This window comes from Heterodontus francisci, chromosome 16 (assembly GCF_036365525.1).
Source record: "Heterodontus francisci isolate sHetFra1 chromosome 16, sHetFra1.hap1, whole genome shotgun sequence".
Lineage (NCBI taxonomy): Eukaryota > Metazoa > Chordata > Chondrichthyes > Heterodontiformes > Heterodontidae > Heterodontus > Heterodontus francisci.
The window spans coordinates 27,896,000-27,909,709 of record NC_090386.1 but is presented as its reverse complement, the minus strand read 5'-3'; the positions used below and the strand labels follow the sequence as shown (position 1 = coordinate 27,909,709).

Genomic DNA, 13,710 nt, shown 5'->3' with positions numbered 1-13,710 from the left:
TTACGGCAACACAGTATTTAATGTTAATTGTAAAAACTCAAACTTGTAACTATAGTTACAATACAATCAGCCTTTACACTATACAAAACCCTCATTCTTATACACCATTTAATAAAAAATGCTTGGTAATACGAATCGGCATCAAAACAAGGGAAGTGCAAAGGCAAGAATTCCTGACGCAGGGCATTTCTTTCACCCATAAATCATGGAGGAGGAGGAGATGGCAAAACAAAAAGATGTCACATTCATGGAACGCCCAAAGCCTCCTTTAGAGACTTGAGAGTAATTAACTTGCATGTGGCACATCCATTCCCATCAAGATGCTTTGCAAGCTATTCCAGCTCACTTTTGTATAGGCAAAACTAGTCTTGGGAGGTTTCAACTTCTGTACCCAGCCAGGTATAGCTCACTTAATTCGTTCACTGCCACAGTGACTCCAACTGTCCTGGTCCCCATTCATTATGCTAAGTTACAAAATTTGACAGTGCACAAAGTCTTCAAGAGAGGGAAACTTATTAGGAACAGTGGCAAGTGTGGTTTTGAGCACCGAATGAGTTGATGTACAATGTGAACTGTACTGACGTAGGCACAGACTAGCACCAGCATATCTCCAGAGCACTATTCAAGATGAATTCAACACCAAAAATAGTTAGATGGAGACGTTATGTACCCCTACATTACCTTGGAAGTACCCTGCAGTCCCATCTCCAAGCCCTTACCACATACCGATCAGATACGGAACCCGTAGCAGCTGGTTCAAGGATAAAAACATTTAAATTATTTTTTAAAAAATTAAAGCTCATTCTACCTCACATTTACTGCGTTCAACTCTGAATATCAATTCTGTAGCATTTTTCATTAGTGGTATGAACTGCATTCTCAGTGCTATCAAACTCTACAGCAGTGTTCCCAATTACCTTGTGAATTCAAAGAGAGAGAGGGAGAGTGTTAAAACGCACTTGCTAAAACAGCCAGTGAAGCCCAGTGTGCTGGTCTCACAAGCGCAGCTGCATCTTCCTGGTTAGGTTTCCTGCAACTAACCTGGCTCAGTTACCCAGGAAAAAGGGATGGGGTGGGAGGGGGGGGTTGTGCAGGGGGAGCAGTAAAGCTGTACAGACTCTGCTCATCTCCTCTCTGGGCACACTTGGAGACACCACATTTCCTGCTGGTGAGCAGAAGTCAATCGGTAACCAGTTAAGAGGACAGCTCAGTGTGGATTCCAAAGTGCAAATGGAAAAGTAGCTGTTTTCGGGAAGGGGAAAATTAGGAGATCTCTTTGCAAGTTTCTGAAAAGTTAAAACACATCTGAAATCATTGCGTTCACACGCTTTCTAAAACATACAAATGCATGTCAGTTGGGGATATTAATACAAAAAAATCTGTACAGTTAGAAAGGTGAGGAGCGCATATTAAAAAAAGTCATAAGAGTTTCCAAATTAGAAAGTTTACTTTTAGGAATAGAACTATCTTAGCAAATAAAAAAGGCTTTGTCAAGAATCGGAGGGAGTTTTAAAAAGAAACTTTCCCAATAGTTTTTTGATCCAAAAATATCTGTAGATAGCTGAGGAAATATGGGCAGGTAAGGCTCTTGTGGTCTCCAGCTCTATTAGTGAATTCTCCCACTTCCCTTCCCCTCATTTATAAAAGCTCGGTTGCAGATCTATACACATATTTAACAAACAGGAAGGTGCTCTGCATCCTCCAGTCCAGATCCAGCCTGTAGACCAAGGCAATGCCCACTTCACCGCCAGGTATCGCCTCCACCTTGTGCGGGACTCGGGGGCTCACCGGACGCATCACAGTTCAGGAACTGTGTATGGTTAAGAAGTTTGGACAACTTCGTGAAAAAGGTTCTCAGTTTATAAATGAGGTGGTGTTTACGGGATTGTTCCGGAGCTCAGCGCTGGCGAAAAATCTCACGTCGCGGTCTCTATCTGACTGCAGGATCAGAACAATCTCTTCAACTGCTTCTACGTGAGGGTTCTCGGCCTCTGTGAAATACGCTGGGAAGAACAAAGAATTGGTGCAGCATTAAACAGAGCCTCCTTGTCTTTAGTCACTTAAAAATTATACAGCTAAGGAGGCCATTCAGCCCATCATGCTTATGCCAGCTTTTTGAAAGAGCTACCAGTTAGTCCCATTCTTTCTCTTTCAATAGTCCTGCAAACTTTTACTTTTCAAGTATATATTGAATTCCCTTTTAAAAGTTACCATTGAATCTGCTTCAGGGCAGTGCTTTCCAGATCATCATAACTCACTGAATAAACAAATTTCTCATTTCCCACCCTGCCCTGTCCCCAGCCGACTTTGCTGCTGATTACTTTATATCCGTACCCACTGGTTACTGATCTTCCTGCCAGTAGCAACAGTTTTTTGTAAGAATTCCCTTTAAAAAAAACTTGCAAGTTCTGGAAGTGCAATCTAGTCAGTATACAAAACTCTCAAATGACAAGCTTCCCTCCTTCCCACCTGCACCCCCCCAATTCTCCTGAAGGTACCAACTCTTTACTGTGCCAGTTTCACAAGCCCCGAAAACTCTCCAGAAAGTTCATCCACAAGACTACTTTTCGTAAGTAGAGCCCGGTGTAGTGACGTCAGTTAGTTTGGCTCGGTTCTCACTAGCTGACCATGCATACTTTCTAGCAGGACAGGAGTTACTGAATATTGATCAGAAGCAGGAACACTTTTTATAAATTTGGTCATGGGATGTAGGCACCGCTGACGAGGCAAGAATTTATTGCCCATCCCTAATTAACCTCGAGAAGGTGGTGGTGAGTCGCCTTCTTCAACCGCTGCAGTCCATATGGTGTAGGTACACCCACAGTGCTGTTAGATAGGGAGTTCCAAGATTTTGAACAAGTGATTATGAAGGATTGGTGATATAATTCCAAGTAGGATGGTGTGTGACTTGGAGAGGAACCTGCAGGTGATGGTATTCACATCTGGCTGCTGCCCTTGTCCTTCTAGGTTATAAAGGGTGCAGTGTTTGGGAGGTGCTACTGAAGCAACCCTGGCATTTTGTAGATGACACACTGTGTAGCCGCTGTGCACTGGTGGTGGAGGGACTGAATGTTTAGGGTGGTGGATGGGGTGCCAATCAACTGCGCTGCCTTTTCCTGGATAGTGTTGAACTTCTTGAGTGTTGTTGGAGCTGAAGTCACAAAAGTAGGTGAGAAGTATCCCATCACACTCCTGACCTGAGGCTTGTAGATTGTGGAAAGGCTTTGGGGAGTCAGGAGGTGAATTACTCGGCTCAGAACATCCCCACTTCTGACCTTATGTTGGGGTGGAGGGGACGGTCATTGATGAAGCAGTTGAAGATTGCTGGGCCGAGGAAACTACCCTGAAGATCCTGGGCCATTTTGTTCTCTCTCCCAAGTCCAAGGCTGCAGAGGTCAATTGTACAGCCTTTCCCCCCACACCAAACTGGAGCCCCAGCTCGGATTAGCTAACAGCACATTCTCTCAGCCCGGGGTTCAAACAGTAGGGACGGTATCACTGTTTACTCATTAAACCACTGAGGAATTAGAAGAATTTAAAAAGTAAATGTAGCAATTCATTAGTGTTCATATAGAAAAAAGTAACAACTGAAAGTGAGCAAAACTGGCCATTCTCAGAGTTATACACGACCAGTATTTGAAAACCCATTGCAGGAGATTTTCCACTTTCGCAGCATCTCCTCCAATCACCTGACAAGCAGTTTGTAAACTCAGACAGTTCACGTTTTAGATATTTCTGGATTACACTCAAACTTTGCCTGGATTCAAAAAATCCTTTTGACTGTCACAGTGGGACCAGCTGCTTTGCAGAATGGCTAGCCAATTCCCAGTTTTTATGACTGAAAAGGGGCATAGACAGATAAAGTCAGTGGCCAAAACTGTGCCACATGGAGGTAAATGTGGGAAAATGCAAGTTCCACCTTGCAGCTTAGAATGAAAATATTCCAATTTATCTACGATGAAAGACTAGGAGCTACACAGCAGCACAGGGATTTGGATGTCCAGGTACATAGTACATAAATCACTAAAAGCTAATGTATAGGTACAGAATATAATCAGAGGCAAATGGAATGTTGGCCTTTATCTCAAAGGGTTTGTAATACAAAAACGGAGGTTACGCTTCAGTTGTATGGATACTTGGTCAGATCCCACCTGGAGTACTGTGATCAGTTTTTATGCTTCAGGAAGCATACAATAGCCTTGGAGAATGTTCAGAGCAGGTTCACCAAAATATTAGGGCTTAAAGGGTTAATTATGGCAGGTTGCATAAACTTGTGTTGTATTCACTTGAGTTTAAAATGCAATATAATTGAGGGGTTTAAAATGATAAAAGGATTCAATGGAGTAGATATAGAGAAGTGGTGTCCTCTGGTGGGGGATCCTGTACAAGGGAGCATAACCTTAATACAAGAATTAGGCCATTTAGGAGCGAAATCAGGAATACTTTTTCACACAAAGGGTATTGGAAATTTGGACTTTTCTTCCCCAAAAGGATGTGGATGCTGAACAGTTGAAATTTTCAACACCGCCATTGATAGATTTTTATTATTTTATATCAAAGGATATAGAGCTATGGTGGGAAAATTGAATTACGGTAGCAGTCAGCCATGATCTAAGTGAATGGCAGAATGGGCTCAAGGAGTTGAATGGCCTACCCCTACATTATTAGAAAATATCTCTGCAAAATCTATAAAGCTGGTGGTCATGAACTCTTGCTCAAACTCTCAGATCTTTTTACAAAAATTTGAGAGGTACTACCTCCCGACTTCTGCAATGCCATCACTGTTGCACTTTTTAAGAAGGGTGAAAAGTCAATTTGTGGGAACTATAGAGAAATATCCCTTCTGTCAACAGTGGTGAAGATTCTCACATGAATCCTCCTGAACCATCTCCTACCCATCAGCGAAGACATTCTTCCGGAGACGCAATGTGATTTCCGGCCATCCAGGGGAACCACTGATATGATCTTTGTTGCTCGACAAATCCAAGAAAAAATGTAAAGAGCTCTACATGACCTTTACTGAACTGTCAAAGGCTTTTGATTCCATCAACCACAAAGCTCTCTGGAAAGTCCTCCTAACCCTAACCCAGCAATATATGTTACCATCCTCTGACTCTTGTGTGACAGCAACCATCCTTTGCAATGGATTGGAGACTGAGCCCTTTCATATCCAATTAGGTGTCAAGCAAGGCTGTGTAATTTCACTAACTCTCTTCACTATTTACCTCAACCTGGTCATGGAACTTATATGTGACCAACTTCCACAAGGGGTCATGATTGAGTCTCGACTCGACAGGAAACTTTTCAATCTTAACAGGTTGAAAGCAAAGACTAACTGACTCTCCACATTCATGACTTAAAATATGCCCATGACTGTGCCATTGTGGCCCATGCTGCAAGTGACATTCAGACCATGCACAACCTCTTCAACTCTGCATACAAAAGGGTTGGTCTCTCAACATCAGCAAGCCCAAATCCTCCACTAGCCCTCCCCCAGACAAGCACCTACATCTCCAGCTATTCTTATCGATGGGGAGACTTTTGGAATCGTTGAACAATTCCTATATCTCAGCAGCTATGTTTCTCAAAAGGTCACCTCTGAAGTAGAGATCCAGCACAGCCTTCAAAAAATTGCATAACCGTGTCTTCAACAACAGAGATCTCCATAAGAGGACAAAGGCTTTAGTTTACAGTTCTGTTGTTGTCACCACACTTCTATATGGCAGAGACACTTGGGTCACCTAGCAAAGGCACCTTCTGTCGTTGGAGAATTTCTACCAAGTGGTCAAGTAGGACGACAGGTGAACAAACTTCAGCATCCTCACCGAAGCCATTTCCTCCAGTATCGCAACTGTGATCATGTGAAAGCAGCTCTGCTGGTCTGGACATTGCGTCCGCATGCCAAATAATTGGCTTCCAAAGCAGATCCTCTTTTCATAACTTAAAGATGGCACGCGATCTCAAGGAGGAGAAAACCTTTTAAGGACACTGAAAAGAGTATTGAAAAGAGGATAAATTGACATAGGAGCGCGGGAGGAACTTGCTGCTAACCGTGCAATGTGGCGATGCCTCATCCAAAAAGTCACAACACAGATGGAAACTGACTGCAGAAACTCTGCTGCGGAGAAGCAATGAAAGCAGGAGGAGAGAGAGCAGGACCCTGGCTCGAGAACACCCCTCCCTCTGCAACACTTGTCCTCTCTGCACAAAGACCTGTAGTTCCAGGATTGGCCTGCTGAGTCACCTGAGGACACAAATCATGAACCCTCGCAGACGTCATCCTCGTTTTGAGGGACTGACAATGACGACAACTAAAAATGTAGCAATGGTGTTACTCAAAAGCTGTCAAAATTTATTATTCTGCTAAAGTGCAATCGCTGTGTAATCTTGGGTCATTTTAAAGGCTAACTGCTCTTGGGCAGAATCTATATACATACAAAGAAACCCAGACACACGTGCAACATTCTAGTATAATGATCAGTTCTAAAACATATCCAACGCCAACTGTTAAAATCTAACTAAAAACAGAGTGTGGCTCACTCCGTGAATAATGACTCCTAGAATTCCACAGCAAGTTGTTCATTGTTTTAAACCATCAATATCCTCCTTTAAGAAAGCTGCGCATTTTCATATTTACTTTTCTCCAGCAGTGTGTGTCTCAGTGCCTTGGCAAGCAGCACCCGAACATTCGGAACAGGATCAGTAGCCAAGCCAAGCAGACTTGGAAGCAGGTGTTCAACAAACTGGTTCACTGGCATGCATTCCTCCTCCACAACAGCCTGCATAGAAATGAGAGTGTTTTCTCAAATATTTTTTAAAAGCAACTGTCATCAATTTATTTTACTGCTCTCCACATCTCTTGTATTTAAAACAATTTTCTGCCCCTTTATCCTGATGGACACCAACTCTTAAGGGAGTACAATGCTTACCTACACCACCAAGTGACCGTGCATGAACCTGGAGAGTGAGTATCAGCAAAATATTCAGTGGGGTGAGGTGGGCATGGGGAAGCGTGATAGTGGAGAACGACAGCTAACTTCAATTCTGTTTCCCTTCCCTCTGGCCCACCACCAATTACTTCCAGCAGTGAAAAATGTAATGCCATTTTAATGATAGAAGGAATTATTTTGTTCACTCACTCACCTGACAGATGAAGGCAAATGCCTGACGTCCGATCCACTTGGAACAGTGGCAAAACCGAAGTGTGAGCTCATTCATGAAGTTCACGGCTAATGGGTCGGTGGCTGTTGCATAGAACTTCCTCAGGATTTCCACTACCTGCTCAACAACAACAAACAAGGCCCATTAGTGAAAACTAGCTGCAGTAGAGGGAGCAGCTTCTGTTAAATACCCAAATTTATTCCATAGGTAGACTTTGGCCATCACCCTGCAGTCTCAGTATCACTTCAGCAACTTCCCTCAGTGCCCCGTTATCCCAACATTTCCAAACATAAATTATTTGGCAGATGGCAGGGGTCCCAGTGCTTCCTCCCTTTCCCCCTTCCCCACCATTCTGATCTTGCTAAAATGCTTCTTCATTCATTTTTCAATTCTGAAGGGCTGAAGCCCAAAACTTGAACTTCTCTGTACTCTCCACAAATGCTGCAGGTTTTTGTATTTTACTTAAAGATTCTTTTTAAAAATACATTTCTTTTGGTAGCTGGCAGTCAGAGAGTCTCTGAGACTAATTAACGTGCCAGTGCAAACGTCCTCCTGCTTCCTGATCAGGGCTAAAGTTCCGACAATTAATCTGAATGACAATAGGTCAGGAATCTAACTGGCATGAGCAACTCTTGGATGTCAAAATGCAAACACTTCTGGTTCCACAATCTGAGGCTGGAATGAAAACAAAATGCTGGAAATACTCAGCAGGTCAGGCAGTATCCATTGAGAGAGAAACAGAGTAATAGAGTGTTGGAGTTATACAGCACAGAAACAAGCCCTTCGGCCCATCGTGTCTGTGCCGACCATCAAGCACCTATCTATTCTAATCCCATTTTCCAGCACTTGGCCCATATCCTTGTATGCTATGGCATTTCAAGTGCTCATCTAAATACTTGTTAAATGTTGAGCTTTCCAGCCTCTACCACCCCTCAGGCAGTGTGTTCCAGATTCCAATCACCCACTTGGTGAAAAAAAATTTCCTCAAATCCCCTCTAAACCTCCTGCCCCTTACCGTAAATCTATGCCCCCTGTTTACTGACACCTCCGCTAAGGGAAAACGTTTCTTCCTATCTACCCTATCTATGCCCCTCATAATTTTGAATACCTCAATCAGGTCTCCCCTCAGCTCTAAGGAAAACAACCCTAGCCTATCCAGTCTCTCTTCATAGCTGAAATGTTCCAGCACAGGCAACATCCTGGTGAATCTCCTCTGCACCCTCTCCAGTGCAATCACATCCTTCCTATAGTGTAGCGACCAGAACTGTACTCAATATTCCAGCTGTGGCCTAACTAGTGTTTTATACAGTTCCATCATAACCTCCCTGCTCTTATATTCTATGCCTCGGCTAATAAAGGCAAGTATCCCATATGCCTTCCTAACCACCTTGTCGACCTGTGCTGCTGCCTTCTATGGACAAGTACACCAAGGTCCCTCTGACCTTCTGTACTTCCTAGGGTCCTACCATCCATTGTATATTCCCTTGCCTTGTTAGTCCTCCCAAAATGCATCACCGCACACTTCTCAGGATTAAATTCCATTTGCCACTGCTCTGTCCATCTTACCAGCCCAACTATATCGTCCTGTAGTTTAAGGCGTTCCTCCTCACTATTTACGACACCACCAATGTTCGTGTCATCTGCGAACTTACTGATCATACCTCCTATATTCATGCCTAAATCATTAACATACACTACAAACAGCAAAGGTCCCAGCACCGATCCCTGTGGTACACCACTGGTTACAGGCTTCCAATCGCAAAACAACCCTCGACCATCACCCTCTGCCTCCTGCCACTAAGCCAATTTTGGATCCAATTTGGCAAATTGCCCTGGATCCCATGGGCTCTTACCTTCTTGACCAATCTCCCATGCGGGACCTTATCAAAAGCCTTACTGAAGTCCATGTAGACTACATCAACTGCTTTACCCTCATCTACATACCTAGTCACCTCCTCAAAAAATTCAATCAAATTTGTTAGATATGATATCATGCTGACTATCCTTGATTAATCCCTGCCTCTTCAAGTGGAGATTAATCCTGTCCCTCAGAATTTTTTCCAATAGTTTCCCTACCACTGATGTTAGACTCACCAGCCTGTAATTACCTGGTTTATCCCTACTACCCTTCTTGAATAATGGTACCACGTTCACTGTCCTCCAGTCCTCTGGCACTTCTCCTGTGGCCAGAGAGGATCTGAAAATTTGTGTCAGAGTCCCTGCAATCTCCTCCCTTGTCTCACATAGCAGCCTGGGATACATCTCATTTGGGCCTGGGGATTTATCCGCTAAACCCTCCTCCCTTTCAATGCTAATATGTTCAAGTACATCACAATACACTCCCTGATCTCTACACCTACATCGCCTTTCTCCATAGTGAACACAGATGAAAAGTAATCATTTATAACCTCACCCAAGTCCTCCGGCTCCACACACAGATTACCACCTTATGTCCCTAATGGGCCCTACTCGTTCCCCGGTTATCCTCTTGCCATTAGTATACTTATAAAATGCCTTGGGAATTATCATTTATCTTGCCCACCAGTGTTTTTTCATGCCCTCTCTTCACTCTCCTAATTACTTTTTTTTTTAAGTATCCCCTTACACTTTCTATACTCCTGTAGTGCCTGTGCTGTTTTCAGTCCTCTGAATCTGCCATAAGCCTCCCTTTTTTAACCCTTACCCAATCTTCTATATCCCTTGACATCCAGGGTTCCCTGGACTTGTTGATCATACCCTCCACCGTTACAGGAACATGTTTGCCCTGAACTCTCACTATTTCCTTTTTGAATGACTCCCACTGGTTTGAGGTAGACTTTCCTACAAGTAGCTGCTCCCAGTCCACTTTGGCCAGATACTATTTTATCATATTGAAATCAGCCTTCCTCCAATTCAGTACCTTTATTTCTGGTCCATCTTTGTCCTTTTCCATAACTACCTTAAATCTTACAGAGTTATGGTCACTAGACCCGAAATGCTCCCCCACTGACACTTCTACCACTTGTCTGGCTTCATTCCCTAAGATTAGGTCCAGTACCGCCCCTTCTCTTGTAGGACTTTCTACGTGCTGACTCAAAAAGCTCTCCTGGATGCACTTTAAGAATTCCGGCCCCTTTAAGACTTTTGCACTACGATCATCCCAGTTAATATTGGGAAGTTGAAACCCCCTACTATTATTACCCTATTATTTTTACACCTCTCTGAGATTTGCCTACATATCCGCTCCTTTATCTCTCCCTGACTGTTTGGCGGCCTATAGTACACTCCCAGCAAAGTGATTGCCCCCTTTTTTTAAGTTCTACCCATCTGGCCTCATTTGATGAATCTTCTAAGATATCATCCCTCCTTACTGCTGTAATTGACTCCTTGATCAATAGTGCAATGCCACCTTCTCTTGAACATCACCGCCACCCACCCCCCCTCTCCCGTGACGCCTGAAGATTCTATACTCTGGAATATTGAACTGCCAGTCCTGCCCTTCCCTCAACCATGTTTGTGACAGCAATAATATCATATTCCCATGTGCTAATCAACACCCTCAATTCATCTGCCTTACTTGTAAGACACCTTGTGTTCAAATAGATGCAATCCAGCCTTGCATTATTCACTTGTGCCTTAACATGTCTAGATTTGCTCTGCCTTCCAGACGGATTTAGTTTCTCTTCTATATTTGGTTGTGCATCATCCCCTACTGTACCTCCACTCTGTATCCCATCCCCCTGCCAAATTAGTTTAAACCCCCTGCCAACAGCACTAGCAAACCTCCCTGCAAGGATGTTGGTCCCATTTCAGTTCAGGTGCAACCCGTCCAACTTGTACAAGTCCCACCTTCACCAGAAACAGACCCAGTGATCCAGGAAACTAAAGCCCCCCCTCCTACAACATCTCCTCAGCCATGCATTCATCTGCTCTATCCTCCTATTTCTAAACTCACTAGCACGTGGCACCGGGCGTAATCCAGAGGTCCTTTGAGGTCCTGCTTTTTAATCTGCTACCTAGCTCCCTAAATTCTTGTTGCAGGACCTCATCCCTTTTTCTACCCATGTCGTTGGTGCCAATGTGTACCACGACCTCTGGCTGCTCACCCTCCCCCTTCAGAATCTCCTGCAGCCGCTCCGTGACATCCTTGACCCTAGCACCAGGGAGGCAACATACCATCCTGGAGTCACGTTTACGGCTACAGAAATGCCTATCTGTACCCCTTACGATGGAATCCCCTATCACTCTTGCTCTCCCACTCTTTCCTCCCCTCCTGTGTAGCTGAGCCATCCGTGGTGCCACAGACTTGGTTCTTGCATACTTACTATTTCAGGTTAACCTTTCAGGTGAATGACCTTTTGTCAGAACAACATTTTGCTTTTGCTAAGGCTGGAATATTCTCAAAACCAAACATGTGACATGTAAAAGCACAAATGCTTGGCGTAAACAATCATTCAAAAACAACTTCCACTGAAGTGAGTATTAAAAATACAAAATAAGAGCATTGTCTAAACAATGCCACTTAACTCAATGCCACTTTGACCAGCGACTAAGCACAATACAGCCTGTGCAGTCATACTCATGGACACTCAAGAAAACATATGAACATACGAATTAGAAGAAGTAGGCCATTCGGCCCCTTGAGCCTGCTCCACCATTCAATAAGATCATGGCTGATCTGTTTGTGTCTCGAATTCCACACTCCCATCTACCCTCGATAACCTTTGATTCCCTTGCCTGACAAGAATCTATCTAACTCCGCCTTAAAAATATTCAATGATCCCACCTCCACCTCCTACTGAGGCAAAGAGTTCCAAAGTCACACAACCCTCGGACAGAAAACATTTCTCCTCATCTCTGTCCTAAAAGGGCGACCCCTAATTTTGAAACAGTGTCCCCTAGTTCTGGACTCATCCACAAGAGGAAACATCCTTTCCACATCCACCTTGTCAAGACTGTTCAGGATCTTATATACTTCAGTCAAGTCTCCCCCCACTCTTCTAAACATTTTGAATTATAGGCCCTTTTATACTTACTTAAGTGGATTACAAGGTCGTTTTTCTACATTAAAGGCACTATATAAATGCAAATTGTTGTTGCTGATAAAAGTACCTCAGGATCTTTTACATCAACCTGAACAGACCTTGGTTTAACATCACATTTAGAGGAACACCTCAGTCTGCAACACTCAGTAATGCACTGAAATGTCACCTATAAGTGGACCTTGAATCCATAACCTTCTGACTCAGAGGAGAGAGTGCTACCACTGAGACAAGTTTATGTTTCCATTTTCCACCCTTACCTTGATAGTTAATTAACTGCCTCTCTAGCCTGAGACATTAAGTGACGGTAACCCTATTTCAGAATCAGAAATTAAAAATTAGACAATCGCAACCAGAGTTGCAGGTTGGGGATTCGGCCATGGAGAGACCCCCAACAGCTTAGACAGGCCTAAATTCCAAATGAAAGTAAATCAATGAGAACCAGACAAAATTGAAACATGATTTGACAATAACTTGATATAGCAGCACTTGTGTCTCACATACCAGCTTGAATGAAATCCACCGAACCTCAGCAACCTTATCAGCACAGAGAGAGAGAGCAATGTGCCGTAGGTAGTCATGCACATCGTTGGGGTTGTAGAGCTCCAGCAGCAAAATTACTTGTCTGAAATAGGTCAAGAGTAATATTATCGTTTAAAACAGTGATAAAAACACATTAAACACAAGGAAAGTGTCTCTTTTCCATTTTCTGCCCACACCTCTCCTCTTCTTAAAGAACTAACTCTTGTCACAGTACAGTTCTATCAGACACCTTCAGGTAATTCATCACATGTAAAAATCTTGGCAAACTGTCCATCTGCAGGGGACAACTACGTGCAAAAATCTTGCCTACTCTTGTCTTCCCTAAACCAGAGGCCATAAAGTCAATTAGCACCCTTACCAGCTAGGCTAACTCAGGACAAGTACAGATCTGTAACTTTCCTGGTCTGTACAACTCAATTACTCATTGGATAACCATGCAGAGGAGTTTGGGGAGACTGGGTTGGAGGGAAAGAAAGACAGGTTGCTTTTTTTTTTTTAAGTGATTTGCAATCATAGTTACAAGGTCATACAGCCAGTTAGAGCTTAATCGCTGCAATAAACTAGAGCTAGAGTGCTATACTCATTGGCATTCATTCAAAGCCAATAAGCCTGCATATGCTTTACTGAATCAAGTTCAGTGGTTCCTGACCGACAGTGGAGCCAGGGGTCAATCACTGAATAATTCTAAACAGTAGCTTACTCAAGTAATCTAAAGATGGCACGTCTGCTTCTACTGCAGTTAATGGAGATTCACATACATCAGATTTTACAGACAGCTATTCTTTAAAAACAGGTAATTAGATTACAATGATAAAGAATTACAAGACAAGAGCACGCACATCTGGACATCACTTCTGACAAGGCTCGCATCACATAATATGGCAGAGCCCAGAGACGATCTGGTAGCTGGTCATATAGAACCTCTTTGCAAATTGCCACTCAATTGTTATGCAATCAAGATAGAAACTAAATTAAAATGCACAAA

General features: G+C 43.3%; 1 protein-coding gene across 3 annotated transcripts in view; it reads right to left on the bottom strand.

Annotated features, from left to right (window-relative positions):
• Positions 1 to 13,710, bottom strand: part of ppp4r1l (protein phosphatase 4, regulatory subunit 1-like) — a 111,471-nt gene continuing 97,761 nt past the window's right edge. For all 3 annotated transcript variants that reach the window (XM_068048055.1, XM_068048057.1, XM_068048056.1), the window contains 4 exons: positions 12,687 to 12,807; positions 7,144 to 7,278; positions 6,638 to 6,779; positions 1 to 2,003 (listed from right to left, as the gene is read on the bottom strand). In XM_068048055.1, the coding sequence (XP_067904156.1) occupies positions 1,855 to 2,003; positions 6,638 to 6,779; positions 7,144 to 7,278; positions 12,687 to 12,807 (547 nt within the window). In that variant the 3' untranslated portion in view covers positions 1 to 1,854. The remainder of the gene's footprint in view (positions 2,004 to 6,637; positions 6,780 to 7,143; positions 7,279 to 12,686; positions 12,808 to 13,710) is intronic.